Source organism: Capra hircus, chromosome 5 (assembly GCF_001704415.2).
Source record: "Capra hircus breed San Clemente chromosome 5, ASM170441v1, whole genome shotgun sequence".
Taxonomy (NCBI): Eukaryota; Metazoa; Chordata; class Mammalia; order Artiodactyla; family Bovidae; genus Capra; species Capra hircus.
Window position 1 is genome coordinate 9,697,944 of NC_030812.1, and position 17,801 is coordinate 9,715,744.

A 17,801-nucleotide genomic window follows, 5' to 3' on the forward strand; every position below is an offset into this window, starting at 1 on the left:
TTTTCTATGAAATAACAAATCTTCATATGAAGTAGGTTAATAGAAAATAAACAGTTGTTCAATATCTTGAAACTCTGGTTTTTTTATATGGGAGAATTAAATCCAGCATGGGCAAGGCGCAAAGAGTTATTCCAGCCTACCTAAAGCCACTTTCAAAGATGTGATAGCACAGTGTATCAGCTACCTTCATCATAAAGGATGACTTATATACTTATTTATTTTGCAGCACAATAAAATTGAAAATTTTTCTCTCAAAATAACAAACATGAAATGTTACACAATACCTTTATAAAGAGGCCTACTGTTACTGATTTATATTTTTGCCTTCATTTATATCCACTCCCCCAAATTGTCATGTTATGTTTCCAGAAGAGGGAACAGCAAGTAGCTTGATGATTACTTTAAGCTAAAATTCTAGAATCTGCTATATATGATAGCTTTTAGAGAAAGTTCAAACAGTAAATAGTAGTTGAGTTTATATATCATTTCTTACTGTATGTTAAGGAATAAATGTCATATTCATTATTAAGTGAACTCAAGCTATTATAATATATAAAGTTAAAGATCTTTATTGGTTTTTAAAAAATTACACATCGTAATAAAAACATAGTCTTAAATAAAAGTTCTATTGATTGATTAATAAAAAACCTGAATATTGTACTTTTTGTTGACTTTTTAATTTTTTCTTAGAAAAAGATGATGTGTGTGTATTTCAAGAAACATCAGTATTGAATCCTGGCCAATCTATGATAAGGTATTTGGAAGGGGATTTTTGTTACGTGGTAGAGTGTCTCGAAGAAAAAGATAACGATACAGGCTTCCACACTTTGAACTTTACAATGGTGAATTGTTCAAAAGAATGTGATATTGTAAGTATTTTTTCTAAGTCACTCTGGTACAAGTTCATTAATCTTAAAATGGCAACTGTAGAATTTGAACAAGTAAATACTCTATAATTTAAAAATATACACTTGAATAGTGCTTTAATAATCTATTAATTTATAGTACATCTATATAATACAGTATCCTTTTCTTGTGTATAACCTTGAATTTCAGGAGTCTTATTTTCCATACCCGGAGAAGGTGATGGCACCCCACTCCAGTACTCTTGCCTGGAAAAATCCCATGGATGGAGGAGCTGGTGGGCTGCAGTCCATGGGGTTGCTACGAGTCTGACACAACTAAGTTACTTCACTTTCACTTTTCACTTTCATGCACTGGAGAAGGAAATGGCAACCCACTCCAGTGTTCTTGCCTGGAGAATCCCAGGGATGGCAGAGCCTGGTGGGCTGCCGTCTATGGGGTCGCACAGAGTCGGACATGACTGAAGCAACTTAGCAGCAGCAGCAGCATTTTCTATACAGCTTGTTTGACCTGAGCTTTTTACATCTGCTTGGTGAATCTTTTCTGCTAGGTGTAAAGGTTAACAACTACTTCACCTCTAATACAGCTATATTATTTGATGTGCCTCAAATTCAACCTTAGAAATGCTGACAGGTATTCTAAGGGAGCATAATTTTTGAAATTTATTGTTAATTGTAGGATAATCACTTTACAATGTTGTGTTGGTTTCTGCCATACATCAACATGAATCAGCCATAGTATGCATATGCCCTCTTCCTCTTGACCCTCCCTCTGAGAGCATACGTTATAATGGGAAGCACTTTCAGAACTAACTCATTAAAAATATCAGTACTGCTCTTGGCTAATTCAAATTATTATTACTATGCACAGCACCAGGTGTATACTCCACCTCCAAGTGATTATGATTGTTGTGGTACCTGCAAAAATATATCCTGCAAATTTCAAATGGAAAATGGAACTACAGTTATATATGAGGTATGAATTACTTCGTCCCTAAAATGTATTCCTCTGGAGGGTCGCTCTCTGTGCTATTTTCCGAATAAGGTGTTCACATAAATTTGAAAACCCTCTCTCACACACACAGTATTCCACATACAATAAGCACACCCATGCACAGCACACTTGTAATGCACAAGACACAGTTAACATTTTAAAGTCCATGATTCCTTTTGCGAAGGAGCATATTTAACTGCTTTCTCAAACGTATTTTATCAGAGATCCTTACTTTTCCCCCAGATGTTAGGAATGGGCTTTGAGAAATGTTGATTTCTAATCATTAGAACAAAGGAAAAGAGTGTTATTTTATTCACTCATTTGAAATGAAGCATTTTAACAAAAGTCTGAAACTCAAGATGTTAGTACTTTATTATTTCAGGTATTGAAGACTTCAGTGGGTAAATATAAGAAAAGATTTAAAATATTTGAAAATTTTAAAAAGAAGATTTTAGGAATAATGAATGCTGTATCACATCTTTCCTCAATATAATAATTATTCAGAATTCTTCCATTATCTTATAATAACTCTATGGAGGTTTGCAGACTGACCTACTCTTTCTCATTTTAGAACAGAAGAAGGGAACCATGTAATTTTAATACAATTATTAGTGATGTCATCAGGTTTAGGAGGGTCACAAATTCTGATTATAATTTGCATTACCTGAGGATAGTCCCAATTTATTATTGCTAATCTTAAGTTTTTTCCATTAATAGTTTAATTATATGGAGGTATTATTTATGGTATTCTTAATTACATGGAATTAACTATATACCCAAACGAAAAACAGATTTCTCCAATCCTGTGCATTTTCCTAAGTAAGAAATGTTAACAGTTATCTTATTTTATAACAATGTAACATATGCTTGTTGTCTGTTTTATAATTATGTGTAAATAGTGTTATTGATTTAAATAATGTTGATATTATTTATCTGTTTAATCATAGCAATATTTCTGCTTTATATTATATTTTTTAAAGAGGGAGTCTTGAAAAAGCAAGCTTATAAAAATGATGAGACAGGTGTCAGTGAGAGAAAATGAATCAGAGGTTACTTGAAAATATACAGTAATGTGGGGATTTTAGTAAAGAGCAACATGAACTCTACAGATATCAATAATCCAGGAACTATTGGTGTATATAATCAGTATTCACAGTGATAACCCTGATATTTAAATAAAAGATTAAATTATGTTTAGAATATTTATTATGATCACAAGTAATATAGGTAAATATTCATCGAGATTGTTATAATAACTCTCGGCTCTTTCAAAGATAAGTTTTATTTATCTAGAAATCTAATTCCCATGGAACAACTAATTTTGGATTCCATGTAAATTAGAACATACTATTTGAATTTAATATTAGAATTAATATTTGATTTGAATGTTTTATCTTCTTTTAGACCTGGACTTGTAGATCTTTTCCAGCTGAGGTTCATAGAGGACCTGAAGACATTTATAAATTAAAATAGAATCTACAGAAAAGGAAGCTTGTCAGAATTTTTGCTGGTCCACAAGGAATCTTCAAGTCAGAGTTTGACTAACATTTTAAAATTCGGGTTATAAAAAATATATAGACTGACAATTACAGCCTAATAGTTATAATTAGTTTCAGCTGATTTTATTTGTAACTAGGAATTCTGAAATCAGGAGTGAAATAAACAGTTACTATCTTAAAATTTTGTTAAAGAATAGGGATACATTTTAAAATAACCAGAAGGTATAGGAAACCAGAACTATGGGTGAATAATCACTATCATCCAAAGACTTTTAAATTTTTTGTTGATAAGGGAGTAGAAGAAAAAACAAACCAGCCTCAAGTGAGGAGTCATACTAACTAATATGATTTGTTGTTTTATAATTAGTGAGGGAATATTAGAGCAAGACCTTTGACCCTTGGCTAAATTAGGTAATTAATTTTGTAGTAGAAAAAGACGCTGAGTTGCTTCTTTCCTCTCTATTGTTTTGCTCCACATTTACATCTCAGTTCTAGTATGAAACCAAACATACCCACTCACCTGCCACATACTTAGATAAGTTTAGGTACAGCTCCAGACAGACATTTTATGTCAAAAGAAGCTCTCTAAATCTTGACTTTTAATTCAGTAAGATAGGAAACATTCTACTTATGAAATATGGCAGATTTTAATAAACAAACAGAATCTTTCTCTTTTATTTTTAGGAGGGGAGCACCTGGCACTATAATTGTACAACATTTGAATGTGTTAAGACTGATGAAGGGGCAATGATTCTTAACTACAGTATGGTCTGTCCACCTTTTAATGAGACTGAATGCAAAATGGTTTGTACTTCATTATAGCTAAGAAAATTTAGCATTAAATATAATTTTAAAAATGCACATTAATATGTTTTCCAAGGTCATGCATACATGTTTTTTTTTTTTTGGTAAATGTTTTATTTTCATATATACATAAAAGCTTGGTTATATTTCCTGTTTGACAGTTTGAGTTGTATATGGCACTCCAAATAATTTTGACTCTCCCCAAATGGACATGATACTATCTCTGGGTTTTTAAGATGTAGACTAAAGGATTATTGAAAAATCTTTTGATTAGCCGACTTAGCCTCTCTTTCAATATGGATTAATAAACTACTTGATCTGAACTTGGTCAAGTTTCTCTTAAACCCACAGCAGATTTTTGATGTCATTTGCTTTTCAATGCACGCTGGTTTAAGGGAGGCCATAGTTTCTCTGAGCATGGGCCACTGTGAACCTCAGCTTACGCTGGAACATAGCTGATCCTTCAGCTTTGCTCTTCCAATTCCTTATTCTCCCAGAGAAAAGCCCGCTGGGACAGTAGATTTTTGAAAGTCACATAGTATTTTAAAAAGATTCTTTGTGGCCTTAATTATTTAGGAAATAATAATCCCTAATGAAAAGTAAATTTTACTCTGTTGTGTGAGGCAATATTTTTCTTTCAGTGTAAAGAAATAGCATGATTTCACTGATTTTTTCAACATGTGCCCTTTTAGTGATGATGGTTAGCTAGCTGGCTGAATAACAAGATACAATATGTACCAAGGTAATAGAATTTTAGCTCTTTAAAGAATCTTACATATCATATTTCACATATCCATTTTTATAGAATAAATTATTCTTTTATTTGAATTATAATTAGCGAGTTACTAAAAGCAGTCAGGCAATTATGGTAAGAATTCCAAAAGATAATCAATGAAATTTTCTTAATTTAGCCTTTGGCAAGAGACATTCAGAAGCAGAAGATCTGTTTAAAATGATAAAATATTAGAGAAAAAGAGATATCATTTTAAAATTCAGTTATATTCAGGAACTCAATCTAGTCTTAAAAAGTAGTTAATTGCAAGGAGTCTAAAAAATACACTGATCTCTGTTTAGAGTACCTCTCGACTTGGTAAGAAGATCTTTTGTTTTATTTTAAATGTGTTCTTTTAAGTAAGTTAATCTTTTTGCACTCTTTTTCATATTACTTATGAAGAAATAACAATCAAAAAAATTTTTTAAATATCTGCTCCTAATTTTAAAAATAAAAACTGTTATTAGATATAGTTGTTTCAATCCTTTTTCTATAAAAGTCTTTGTGATATTTAGTAAATATATTGAAAAGTTAGTTTTTTATTTCTAATCTAGGAGGAAATGACCAAACATTGAGTTTAACACTATTCCTTCTCTCATCCTAGAATGAAGGGATTGTGAAACTTTATAATGAAGGCTGTTGCAGGATCTGTAAGTGAGGACAAATTATATACATTAATTTTATTAGTTTTAATTGTTCAGATTATGATTTTTCTCATAAGATTCACTTATGTTACAATGAGAGAAATGTATTTTTTAATGTATATTATTTGAATGTTTTTATGGCAAGTGGTTGATTATTTTGTAATTTAGTCTTTATTTTCTGGAACATAAATACAGTTTTTAATATAGGTGAATTTTAATCTAAATTTAATTTAAATATTAGAAATGTCTTTCTTGCTGCATTTCTCAAAAGGTATAGCACAGAATTTCAGTAGGGTTTAAGTTTAAAAAGTGCTCTATGGTCAAATGTGCTTTATTTATTTATTTATTTATTTCAAATGTGCTTTAAACTACACAAAATTATTATGAGATTCCAATAAGGACTTAGAGAGTATGATATTTTCCAAACCTATTTGAACAAATCTATGGTTCTGTATAATTAATACATTTGAGAAATACCAATTTAGTGAGTTATATTTAAATAATATGTATAGAAAAATCCCATAAATATAAACTCATATTTACATATAAATTTATATTTACTTGAATTATATGGTTTATTTCATAGTGCTTTATAACGTCCTTTGAAGAGTGTGCAAAGTAGAGGAAATGGCAAACTGCAGTCATAGCACAGGGATGAAAGTAATAAAAGAGGATAAAGACATTAAAGTCATGTTAAAGATGAAATAGAATAGAGGGGTATTTGTGCAATTTTTATTTGTATGCTTAAGAATTTATTTTTCAACTACTCGTGAGTTTATGTCAAGATAAAAATAGAAGTGTTAGAAAACTTGGCATAAACAGTAATTTTAATATTGTTTAGAGAAGCTTTTGGGAAAAAGACTTCACGATTCAGGTTAATAATGCCATTGTGTAGCACTGGATTCTTAGTCACAAGAATTCTATAGCCCCATGTTTTATTATTAGAGAAGTGAGCATAGTTATGCTATCTGAGGGCAGACAAGGGAATATCTGTTTGACTGACCATATTACTACTATTGATTGTCAGCCACACACCAACAGTCTATTAAACCCATTGCAGATAACACTGCAACCAGTCTTCATCACAGTTCTGGGAAGTATGTGGGGAAATAGGTATGATTTCCCTTACAGTTGAGGAAATGAAGGTTCAGAAAAGTAGATTACACTCATAATCAGTGATAGACTTAAGTCTCTCCAGTGCCTGGCCTCAGGATCGTTCAGTTTGGCCCAGCTCCTTAAGTTGCAGAATCGTAACAAGCTGCCTCGTTTTCTCTACACATCTCTTTCTGATGTGTAAGAACCTGTGAAGTAGTATCTGCTTTGGCATTAGAGAACCCCTGTCTGTAGTCTTTGCTTTTGGGTGATGAGGCTTTATCAGAAAGACTGCAGATATTGGCTGTTATCATAGGTACTATGCTAAACGACATGTGTTACAATTATAAAGACACTGAGAAATGAATAGAAAATGGCTCTCGGCACAAACAAATTCAGTCAACTAGGATGTCCCAGTATCATTTATTGAATGAATGAACATAAATTTTTGTTGAGCGCCTCTCATGTAGCAGACACTCTTATAGCTACTGGGAACTATGATAGAAGATGAAACAATCTCTGCCTGCTTAGTGCATGTTGTCAAGAAGGGGAGGAAACAATAACTGGTAAATATACACCGTTACGTCAGGTACTGACAAATGGTATAAAGAACAACAGTTAAGAATACAAGGGATGGAGAGGGAGGGGAATTGGGTTGTTCATTTAAGTGGGTGATTAGAGAATGCCTCTTTGATGAGGTGTCAGTTGAGTAGAGACTGAATGTCCTTGGGAGCCAGCCGGGAAGAGAGAAGGGTGTTCAAAGTGGAGGAAGTGGCAAAGTGCAGTCACAGGAGTTAAAGTGATCGGAGAGGATAAGGTCTTATAGGTCATGTTAAAGATGATTCTTTCTTGACTAGTCTTTCTTTTAAAACTTATGTGACAATTAAAGTGTTAATGAAGTAACCAATGCGTGAAAGCATCGTAAGACACGAAACAGCTTGCCGTCTGTCACCAACACTGAGTCTCAGGCCATGCTGTAGTTGGGAGGTCCAGGAATGAGAATGACCACGTATAAGAGACTGTTGTTCAGTTGCTCAGTCATGTTGGATCCTTTGAAATCCCATGAACTGCAGCACGCCAGGCTTCCCTGTCCTTCACCATCTCCTGGAACTTGCTCAAACTCATGTCCGTTGAGTCAGTGATGCCATCCCACATACATCTCATCCTCTGTCATCCCCTTCTCTTCTGCCTTCAATCTTTCCTAGCATCAGGGTCTTTTATAATGAGGCAGCTCTTCTCATTAGGTGGCCAAAGTTTTGGAGCTTCAGCTTCAGCATCAGTCCTTCCAATGAATATTCAGGATTGATTTCCTTTAGTATGGACTGGTTTGATCTTCTGGCAGTCCAAGGGACTCTCAAGAGTTTTCTCTAACACCACAGTTTAAAAGCATCAATTCTTTGGTTCTCAACCTTCTTTATGGTCCAACTCTCACATCCATACATGACTACTGGAAAAACCATAGCTTTGACTAGACCTACATTTGTCAGCAAAGTAATGTCTCTGCTTTTTAATATGCTGTCTAGGTTGGTCATAGCTTTTCTCCCAAGGAGCAAGCATCTTTTAATTCCATGGCTGCAGTCACCATCTGTAGTAATTTTGGAGCATAAGAAAATAAAGTCTGTCACTGTTTCCCTTATTTCCCCATCTGTTTGCTGTGAAGTGATGGGGCTGGATACCATGATCTTAGTTTTCTGAACGTTGAGTTTTAGGTCAGCTTTTTCACTCTCCTCTTTCACCTTTATCACGAGGCTCTTTCCATTCCTCTTTGCTTTCTGCCATAAGGGTGGTGTCATCTGCATATCTGAGGTTATTGATATTTCTCCCAGCAATCTGGATTTCATCTGTGCTTCATCCAGCCTGGCATTTCACATGATGTATTCTAGATGTAAGTTAAATAAACAGGGTGACAATCAATATACAGCCTTGACATATTCCTTTCCCAATTTGGAACCATCCATTGTTCCATATCTGTGTCTACCTGGTGCTTCTTGACCAGCATACAGGTTTTGCAGCAGGCAGGTAAGGTGGTCTGGTATTCCCATCTCTTGAAGAATTTTCCACAGTTTTTGTGATCTACACAGTCAAAAGCTTTAGCATAGTCAATGAAGCAGAAATATGGTTTTCTGGAATTCTCTTGTTTTTTCTATGATCCAGTGGATGTTGGCAATTTGATCTCTGGTTCCTCTGCCTTTTCTAAATCCAGCTTGTACATCTGGAAGTTCTTGGTTCACATACTGTTGAAGCCTGGCATGGAAAACTTTGTTGGCATGTGAAATGCGTTCAATTGTGCCGTAGTTTGAACATTCTTTGGAATTGCCCTTCTTGGGGACTGGAATGAAAACTGAACTTTTCCAGTCCTGTGGCCACTGCTGAGTTTTCCAAATTTGCTGGCATATTGAGTGCAGCATTTTCACAGCATCATCTTTCAGGATTTGAAATAGCTCAACTGGAATTCCATCACCTCCACTAGCTTTGTTTGTAGTGATGCTTCCTAAGGCCCACTTGACTTCACATTCCAGGATGTCTGGCTCTAGGTGGATGATCACACCATTGGGGTTATCTGGGTCATGAAGATCTTTTTTGTATAGCTCTTCTTGCCACCTCTTAATATCGTCTGCTTCTGTTAGGTCCATATCATTTGTGTCCTTTATTGAGCCCATCTTTGCCTGAAATGCTCCCTTGGTATCTCCGATTTTCTTGAAGAGATCTCTAGTCTTTCCTGTTCTGTTGTTTTCCTCTGTTCTTTGCACTGGTCATTTAGGAAGTTCCTTGTGTGCACCAGGACCAAGGGAAAGAAGCAGTGATCCCCACAAGAGACTGAGCCAGACCTGCCTTTGAGTGTTTGAGTGTCTCCCACAGAGACACAACTCGGCAACGACCTGCTGCAGGGACAGGGGCTCTGGCTTCAACAGACCTGGGAGACACTGCGTGTGTCAAAAGTCCTCTTGGAGATGGTTGCCATTAGCGCCACTATAGAGCTGCTGAGCAGATGACCCATAAACTGGAGAACAGTTACACCAAAAAAGTTCTCACACTGTTGCAAAAGTTGTGGGGCCTACAACAGATTGCCCAACCTGGGGATCTGGCAAAAGGACTGAGAACCTCCAGGGAAACAGACTCTTGGAGGGCACAAACAAAACCTTGCGCACACCAGGACCCAAGACAAAGGACCAGTGTCCTCATGAGAGACTGAGCCAGACTTGCCTATGAGTGCCTGGGAGTCTCCAGCAGAGGTGTGGGTTGACAGTGGCCTGCTGCGGGGTCAAGGGTACTGACTACAAAGTCTTAGGAGCAGCAGCGTGCTGGCCTAAGTGCTTTTGAAGGAAATCACCATTACCTCCATTACCCCATCAGCAGAAAATTGGATTAAAGATTTATTGACCATAGCCTTGCCCACCCTAGCAAGACCCAGTTTTCCCCACAGCCAGTCCCTCCCATCAGGAAGCTTCCACAAGCCTCTTATCCTCATCCATCAGAGGGCAGACAGAATGAAAATCACAGTCACAGAAAACTAACTGATCACATGAATCACAGCCTTGTCTAACTCAATGCAACTATGCCATGTAGGACCACTCGAGTTGGACAGGTTATGGTGGAGAGTTCTGACAAAACGTGGTCCACTGGAGAAGGGAATGGCAAACGACTTCAGCATTCTCGCCTTGGGAACTCCATGAACAAAATGAAAACGCGAAAATAGGAGACTGCGGAGGAAAAATAAAGAGATTGGGGGAAAACCAGTGTGTGCTCTTGGAGTCAAGTGCAGAAAGTGTATCCAGGAGGAAAGACTGATGGATTGACACAAATGTTGCTGAGAAGTCAAGTAGCAAGAGAACAGACATAACCTTTGAATACAGCAACTGAAGGTCATGGATGACAAGAACAGCTTAATTTCAGGCAATCTTGCTACCCATCTATACTTCAACCAGAGTAGCTTAACTTTTATATACTTCACATGTTGGGATTTCATACAAGCATTTATTTTAAACAACAGTTTTGTGACTAAACTCACTTGAAGATTGGAGCTCTAACTCCAGTCTTTTGCAAACAAGGAAACTCAGCAGAATGGTTTAATGGCTTTCCTAAAGTGACAAAGTGAATTCTTAATAGTAACAGAGTGAGATAAGAACCTTGTTTTGCATCCTGATTCATGGATTACATCCACTATCATACAGCATTAAATATATATTATTGGGTATATTATCAAGTGATTATCCCTCATGCACACAGAGGCATAATAATATATTACTTCATATAAGGCAATTTCATTAGAAATTGTGATATCATTTCAGAGCCATAAAATCAAGTATGAGTCATCCATACATTTCAACATGGTTGGTAACAATTCAGTTACATTTATGCATAATTTTACATTAATATCCATTAAGATAAAGTGATCTTAAATCTATCAATTTATATTTTAAAAGAGATTTATATATGTATGTATGCCTTAATCACGTACATGTATATTTACCTATATATAACATGGTTGATATTTTTATATATAATATTAAAATATATGCTGCACACACAGATTGATGTTAGCATTACTCCATGTGTAGAATATGTTTGATTTATGATCATAATAATTATTGTAAGACAATAAGGTAAAGAGATAAATATAAGGCTAGAAAACATGTGATAAAATCTATTTAGAAATTGAAAATAAATATTGAACATAAACTACATAAGAGTAAAATTTCAACTATCTCATTATAGAAATATATTTCATATAAATATATGTTTTCCATTATAAATATATTCATATGTTTAATTGCATTAAGAAACAATTTGACATGAACCTTTGGATGAATAAATACATTCTATATTTTATCAGGTAAACGAGAAGAAAGAATATGCCAGAAAGTGATTATTAAGTCAATTATAAGGAAGCAGGACTGTATAAGTCAAAGCTCTGTAAGTGGATAAACATAATTTGTTATGTAAAGGGTCTGTGTCTTTCCAGAAGTATATGTGTGTCATCACTGGTAAGTTTGTAAGCAAACAAAATGCCAACACTTAAAATATTTAACTTTGAGATTATCCCTACATTCTAATAGTGAAATATTCTGTTTGTGAAGAAGTATGAATTTATTCTTGGCATAAATAATCAACAGTTCTGAATGATGATTTCAATCCAGAGAGATGGAAATTTAAACCTAAATATACTTGACCACATATTGTCTTAAGTATGCAATTTTAATTAGCAAAAATAGTCTTATGTCTAAGTTTGCCCACTTTTATAAGACCTATATGATTCTGTAGTCTACTTAAGAAAGTGAAAGTGAAGTCGCTTAGTCGTGTCCGACTCTTTGCGACCCCATGGACTGTAGCCTACCAGGTTCCTCCATCCATGGGATTTTCCAGGCAAGAATACTGGAGTGGGGTGCCATTTCCTTCTCCACGAGATCTTCCTGACCCAGGGATTGAACCCAGGTCCCCTGCATTGTAGGCAGACGCTTTACCATCTGAGCCACCACTTAGCTGTGATATAATACAACTTAAATAGAATCATTAGATTGTGATTAATACATTCCATAGATCTGTCTAGTTATGTGTGCACATTTCATACTTTGAGTTATGTCAGATTGCCATCTTGGACAATCAATATGCTACCTTCAGTTCAGTTCAGTTGCTCAGTCATGTCCAGCTCTTTGTGACCCCATGGGCTGCAGCACACCAGGCCTCCCTGTCCATCACCAACTCCCAGAGTTTACTCATACTCATGTCCATTGAGTCGGTGATGCCATCCAACCATCTCATCCTCTGTCATCCCCTTCTCCTCCCGCCTTCAATCTTTCCTAGCATCAGGGTCTTTTCAAATGAGTTAGTTCTTCTCATCAGGTGGCCAAAGTTTGGAGTTTCAGCTTCAACATCAGTCTTTCCAATGAATATTCAGGACTGATTTCCTTTAGGATAGACTGGTTGGATATCCTTGCTATCCAAGGGACTCTACCTTAGTGGAATCAATATCACTGTTTAAAAAGTTTTAAGACATTTTTCTCTTTGTCTCTCCTTACAGATAAATGTTGCGTCTTGTGATGGAAAATGCCCATCAGCTACCATATATAACATCAATGTTGAGAGCCATCTGAGATTCTGTAAGTGTTGCCGTGAAAACGGGGTGCGCAACTTGACTGTGCCACTCTATTGCTCAGGCAATGGCACTGAAGTCCTGCACACTCTCCAGGAACCTATAGACTGCACGTGCCAGTGGAATTAAACTCTTGGATTCCAAGAACTCTATGCAACATCATAAGGTCAAATGGAGCTAACTTTTACCAGCTCTTTTTAAGGCACCTGGCAGATTTATACTGTTTAATAATAATATGTATTTTTCAGACTCTTGGATATGGCAGTTTAACACTTGCTTCAAAATCTATACAATTTCCAAGAAAAATTAGGTTTATTGATTTAATCTATTTTACAGAATCAAATGAACTTAAGGTGTTCATCTGAAATTCTGTTATGTATATAACTGCAACATGAAATTATATTCTCTTCTATTAGAAAGTTGTTTTGCAGGATTCTTTCAGTTTCACTCAATTTTTATTTGTTTTTGTTTTTTAAAAGTCTGCCATAGATATTAAAATTAAGATACTCTTTTATTGCTAGTGTTTATTCTGGCAAATGTAATCAGCTAATAGTGACAATTTTAATTTGGATAGTCATAAAGAGCGGTCTGCTTAGAGACAGATCATAGAACAATAGGATTTTAGATTATTTAAATTGAGTGGACATTAAGGATATAATTGCAAATTTCCCTTAGTTTGCAAGTTTATCACATAACCAGAGAAACTGTGTGACTTGTACAAATTCATTTGGTATAATAACATAATGAATTCACGTTAACAGTTGGATTAAGTCTACATCTTTTACCTTCCAGTAATGTGTTCTTTTCTTTTGAACAGTATGGTAAGGTGTGTATCACAGAACCTTTTATTCTTAAAGAGTTTGCTTTAAGAAACTCTGAAATTAAGAATTTTAAATTCAGTGCCTTTAGAAAAAGGAAAAATGCCACACGTACATATGTATATACATCCGTACAATAGTTACCTGAATAATAAGGAATGGGGAAATATAGCATCAGTTGCTAAACAGAGGAGAGAGATCTTGGGTTTTTATTTTTATTTTTTTTTTAACCATTAAAACTGTTTTAAAATAGGTTGTTATTATTTAATGTTTAGTTAACTATTTACTGTCTCATAGATGTCTGGTTTTTGAGATGTATTCAATATTTGCCTAATTATTGAAGTTGCATGCTATTTTTCTGTTCATGTTGCTGTTTTGCCAACGAAGGATGAAATAAAGTTGTTTGAATGTATTAATGATTCTACAATGGAATTCTGTACTTTTTAAATACAGTAGATTATTGACATTTACAACGAATATATTCTGAGATTTTTACAAATCTCCCAATTCTTTGCCACTCATAATGTATAATTATATTTGATTTTATCTGTAAAAAGAACAGAATGCCCCACTTAGTATGATTGTTGTGAGGATCAAATGAAGTCAAACATCAGTGAGGGAACCGTAAAACTGTACTGAAAAGCAGATGTGGGAGCCTGGTGGACTAGGCTGAGCTAGGCGATTTGGTTCTATTTCAAAATCATGCTACCCAGAAAAATTACAACAGGTTAGATATTTTGGGGCCTCCGAGGTTACTTAGAAATGGATAAAAGAATGAAATGTACATTGCATCTTCAAAGCCCCTGTATCTACTGTATATAAAAATTGATTGTATCTTATTTGTGCACAATAACACTTGGAAGTATTCTAAGATATTAACATTTCAATATTTATTGACTCCTGTTAACATCTAGACTGAATCAAATGTTTTTGGTTAAAATATGTTAACACTTTGCTTAAGGTAAACTGTATGAACCTCAAATGAGGCACATAATATTGTATATTGTCTACCATGATTTCTTTATTTTCATGTTCTGTTAAATATTTACTATTATATTAAATACTTAATTATATTTAAACAGATTTGTGGGAAAAAGGGAAACCTTTTCCTAGGACTTCATAAACATTCTAAATACAACAAACATATATTGACTACCTCCTATGTGCCAGGCACTGTTCTAAGCTCTGAGAATATGGGCAATTTAAATAGACACAGTGCTTACCCTCATGTCACTTACAGTCTAGTGAGAAAGTAAGTATTGGATAAATAAGCACGCCGGTGGAGAAAGTGCATGAAGGAGAACCCCAAATTCTAGCTCAAGGTGGCCATCAGGGCAGCAGAGGGGGTACAAATAGACTTTCCATAAGTGGTGCTGGGACAACTGGATAGTAATCTGAATAAAGAGATGTTAACTCAGGGTCGATGCAGTCTGAGCTATGAACTTCTCCATGCAGAACAATGTATTTTTTGACTTTTGATGTATATCTGTATCGTATATTCCTCATACGTAAGTTAGCTATAAGTATAAAGGGTCTTAGAAAAGAACAGTCAGGAAAGGAGACTGAGAAAGGATAGTCACAGAGTTTGGAGCTGAGCCCAGAGCCTCAGTGAAGCAGCCACAGAATCCAAGGAAACAGAAGGTTGCACAAAGGATTGGAGTTATGATCTGTCAAATGATGATGAAGAGTCGTTTGATTTATAGAAATGGAATTCATTTGTGTTTCTTAGTACGAACAAAAGCCAAAATGAAGTGGTGTCTTAGTTTGGGCTGGTATAATAAAACAGCATAAACTAAACAACTTAGAAACAACAGGGATTTATTTCTTACAGTTCTAGAGGCTGGGAAGTCCAAGATCAAGGTGCCAGCAGATTTGGTGTCTGGTAATGGTCTGCTTCTCGGTTCAAAGACAGCAGTCCTCTTGCTGTATCCTTTCCTGACAGAAGGGTTAAAGGACTTTCTGGTCTCTTATAAAAGGACACGAATCCCACTCATGGGGGCTCCACTCTCATGTTCCATTCACTGCCCAAAGGGCTCGCCTTCTAATACCATCATATGAAAGGTTAGTATTTCAACATATGAATTTTGAGGGAACGTAAACATTCAGCCCATTGCAAATGAGTTGAAAGGTGCTGAGTAGATGATTAATTGGACTCAGTATGTGCACGGTTCCTGATGTACTCATGCCTGGATTCGGTCAGATACATGCTTACGTTTCTGTAGCTGCTGGCGCTGAACCCACTCCCACCTCCATGGTAGTTTCTCCTCCCAGATAGCCTGGAGCACCTAGGCAGGAACAGCGCAGCACCTGTGCCGTGGGTCCAGACTCGCCCATGCGCCTCCTTGCCATATTCTGACCACTGTCTCAGTCTTCTGGGGAGAAAGGGCTGCATCCTTCCGCCATGCCTGCCAAAGGGGATCTGCTTTCTCCCGCCACTTAAGAGCCTGGAAAAAGCACTATGCCCCCTGATCACCCTGAAGAACTGAGAAATGCAGCCTGGGGAAAAAAGGAGGAATTAATACTCTGTGGAATAAACTTTGAACAATGAAGGACAGGTCCAGGAACCAGCAGGTAAACTGCTCACTGTCACTCCTCATCCTCAATGACTATTCCAAGATGTGTGGTTCTATTTGGCCTTTCCAGATATATCTATGTTTTCTGTAAGCAGTGGCCTGCTCTATAAAAATTGGACTTGTATTAGCTTTGGTTCCTCTTCTGTCTCACTCTCCTTAAATCAGTTCCTTGAAGAGTCTTCTTCACTTCAGTAAATAACAACTGTCAAACAGCTGTCAAACTACATTAAAACTACAAGTTGTGATTTATAGCTCTTTAAATCAACAGCGTTTGATTTACTGTCATGTTGGAAAGAAGAGTAAATAATAAACTCTCTTATATTGTTTGTAGGAAAAAATATAACATATGCATATGAATAATTTCTATTTGTTATTCTGCTGGTTTTTCTCCCTGCCTCTCCTGATCTGACATTAAATTAAGCATAATTTTTAATTTCTTTAAGGATTTCTAGTGATAGCAATCTTGAGAAAAAAGAACACAGCTGGAGTTAGCATGCTGCCTTACTTCATACTAGAAGATGAAAATTCCTCAAAAAACTAAAAATAGAACTACCATATGAACCAGCAATGCCACTGTTAGCTATATATCCTAAGAAAATGAAAACACACCAGAAAAAAATAAACAACCCAATCAAAAAGTGGGAGAAAGACCTAAAACAGACATTTCTCCAAAGAAGACATCAGTTCAGTTCAGTTCACTCAGTTGTGTCCGACTCTTTGCAACCCCATGAATCGCAGCATGCCAGGCCTCCCTGTCCATCACCATCTCCCGGAGTTCACTCAGACTCACGTCCATCGAGTCCATGATGCCATCCAGCCATCTCATCCTCTGTCGTCCCCTTCTCCTCCTGCCCCCAATCCCTCCCAGCATCAGAGTCTTTTCCCATGAGTCAGCTCTTCGCATGAGGTGGCCAAAGTATTGGAGTTTCAGCTTCAACATCAGTCCTTCCATTGAACACCTAGGACTAATCTCCTTTAGGATGGACTGGTTGGATCTCCTTGCAGTCCAAGGGACTCTCAAGAGTCTTCTCCAACACCATAGTTCAAAAGCATCAATTCTTCAGGGCTCAGCCTTCTTCACAGTCCAACTCTCACATCCATACATGACCACTGGAAAAACCATACAGATCACTAATAAACACATTAAAAGGTACTCAACGTCACTCATTATTAGAGAAATGCAAATCAAAACCACAGTGAAATATTGTCTCACACTGGTCAGAATGGCCACAATCAAAAAGTTTACAAACAGTGAATGCTGGAGAGGGTGTGGAGAAAAGAGAACACTCTTACACTGTTGGTGGGAATGCAAACTAGTACAGCCACTATGGAGAACAGTGTGGAGATTCCTTCAAAAACTGGAACTAGAACTGCCATACAACCCAGCAATCCCACTGCTGTTTATACACACAGACAAAACCAGAGTTGAAAGAGACACGTGTACCCCAATGTTCATTGCAGCACCGTTTACAATAGCCAGGACCTAGAAGCAACCTAGATGTCCATCAGCAGATGAATGGATAAGGAAGTTGTGGTACATATACACTATGGAATATTACTTGGCTGTAAAAAGGAATACATTTGAGTCAGTTCTAATGAGGTGGATGAAACTAGAGCCTAATATAAAGAGTGAAGTAAGCCAGAAAGAGAA

General features: G+C 36.1%; 1 protein-coding gene across 1 annotated transcript in view; it reads left to right on the forward strand.

Moving 5' to 3' along the window:
- The window catches only part of OTOGL (otogelin like), a 180,171-nt gene extending 167,065 nt beyond the window's left edge, over window positions 1–13,106 (forward strand). The window contains exons 53-58 of the mRNA XM_018049083.1: window positions 691–869; window positions 1,735–1,839; window positions 4,041–4,160; window positions 5,537–5,582; window positions 11,503–11,582; window positions 12,688–13,106. Coding sequence (XP_017904572.1) covers window positions 691–869; window positions 1,735–1,839; window positions 4,041–4,160; window positions 5,537–5,582; window positions 11,503–11,582; window positions 12,688–12,888 — 731 coding nt within the window. The 3' untranslated portion in view covers window positions 12,889–13,106. The remainder of the gene's footprint in view (window positions 1–690; window positions 870–1,734; window positions 1,840–4,040; window positions 4,161–5,536; window positions 5,583–11,502; window positions 11,583–12,687) is intronic.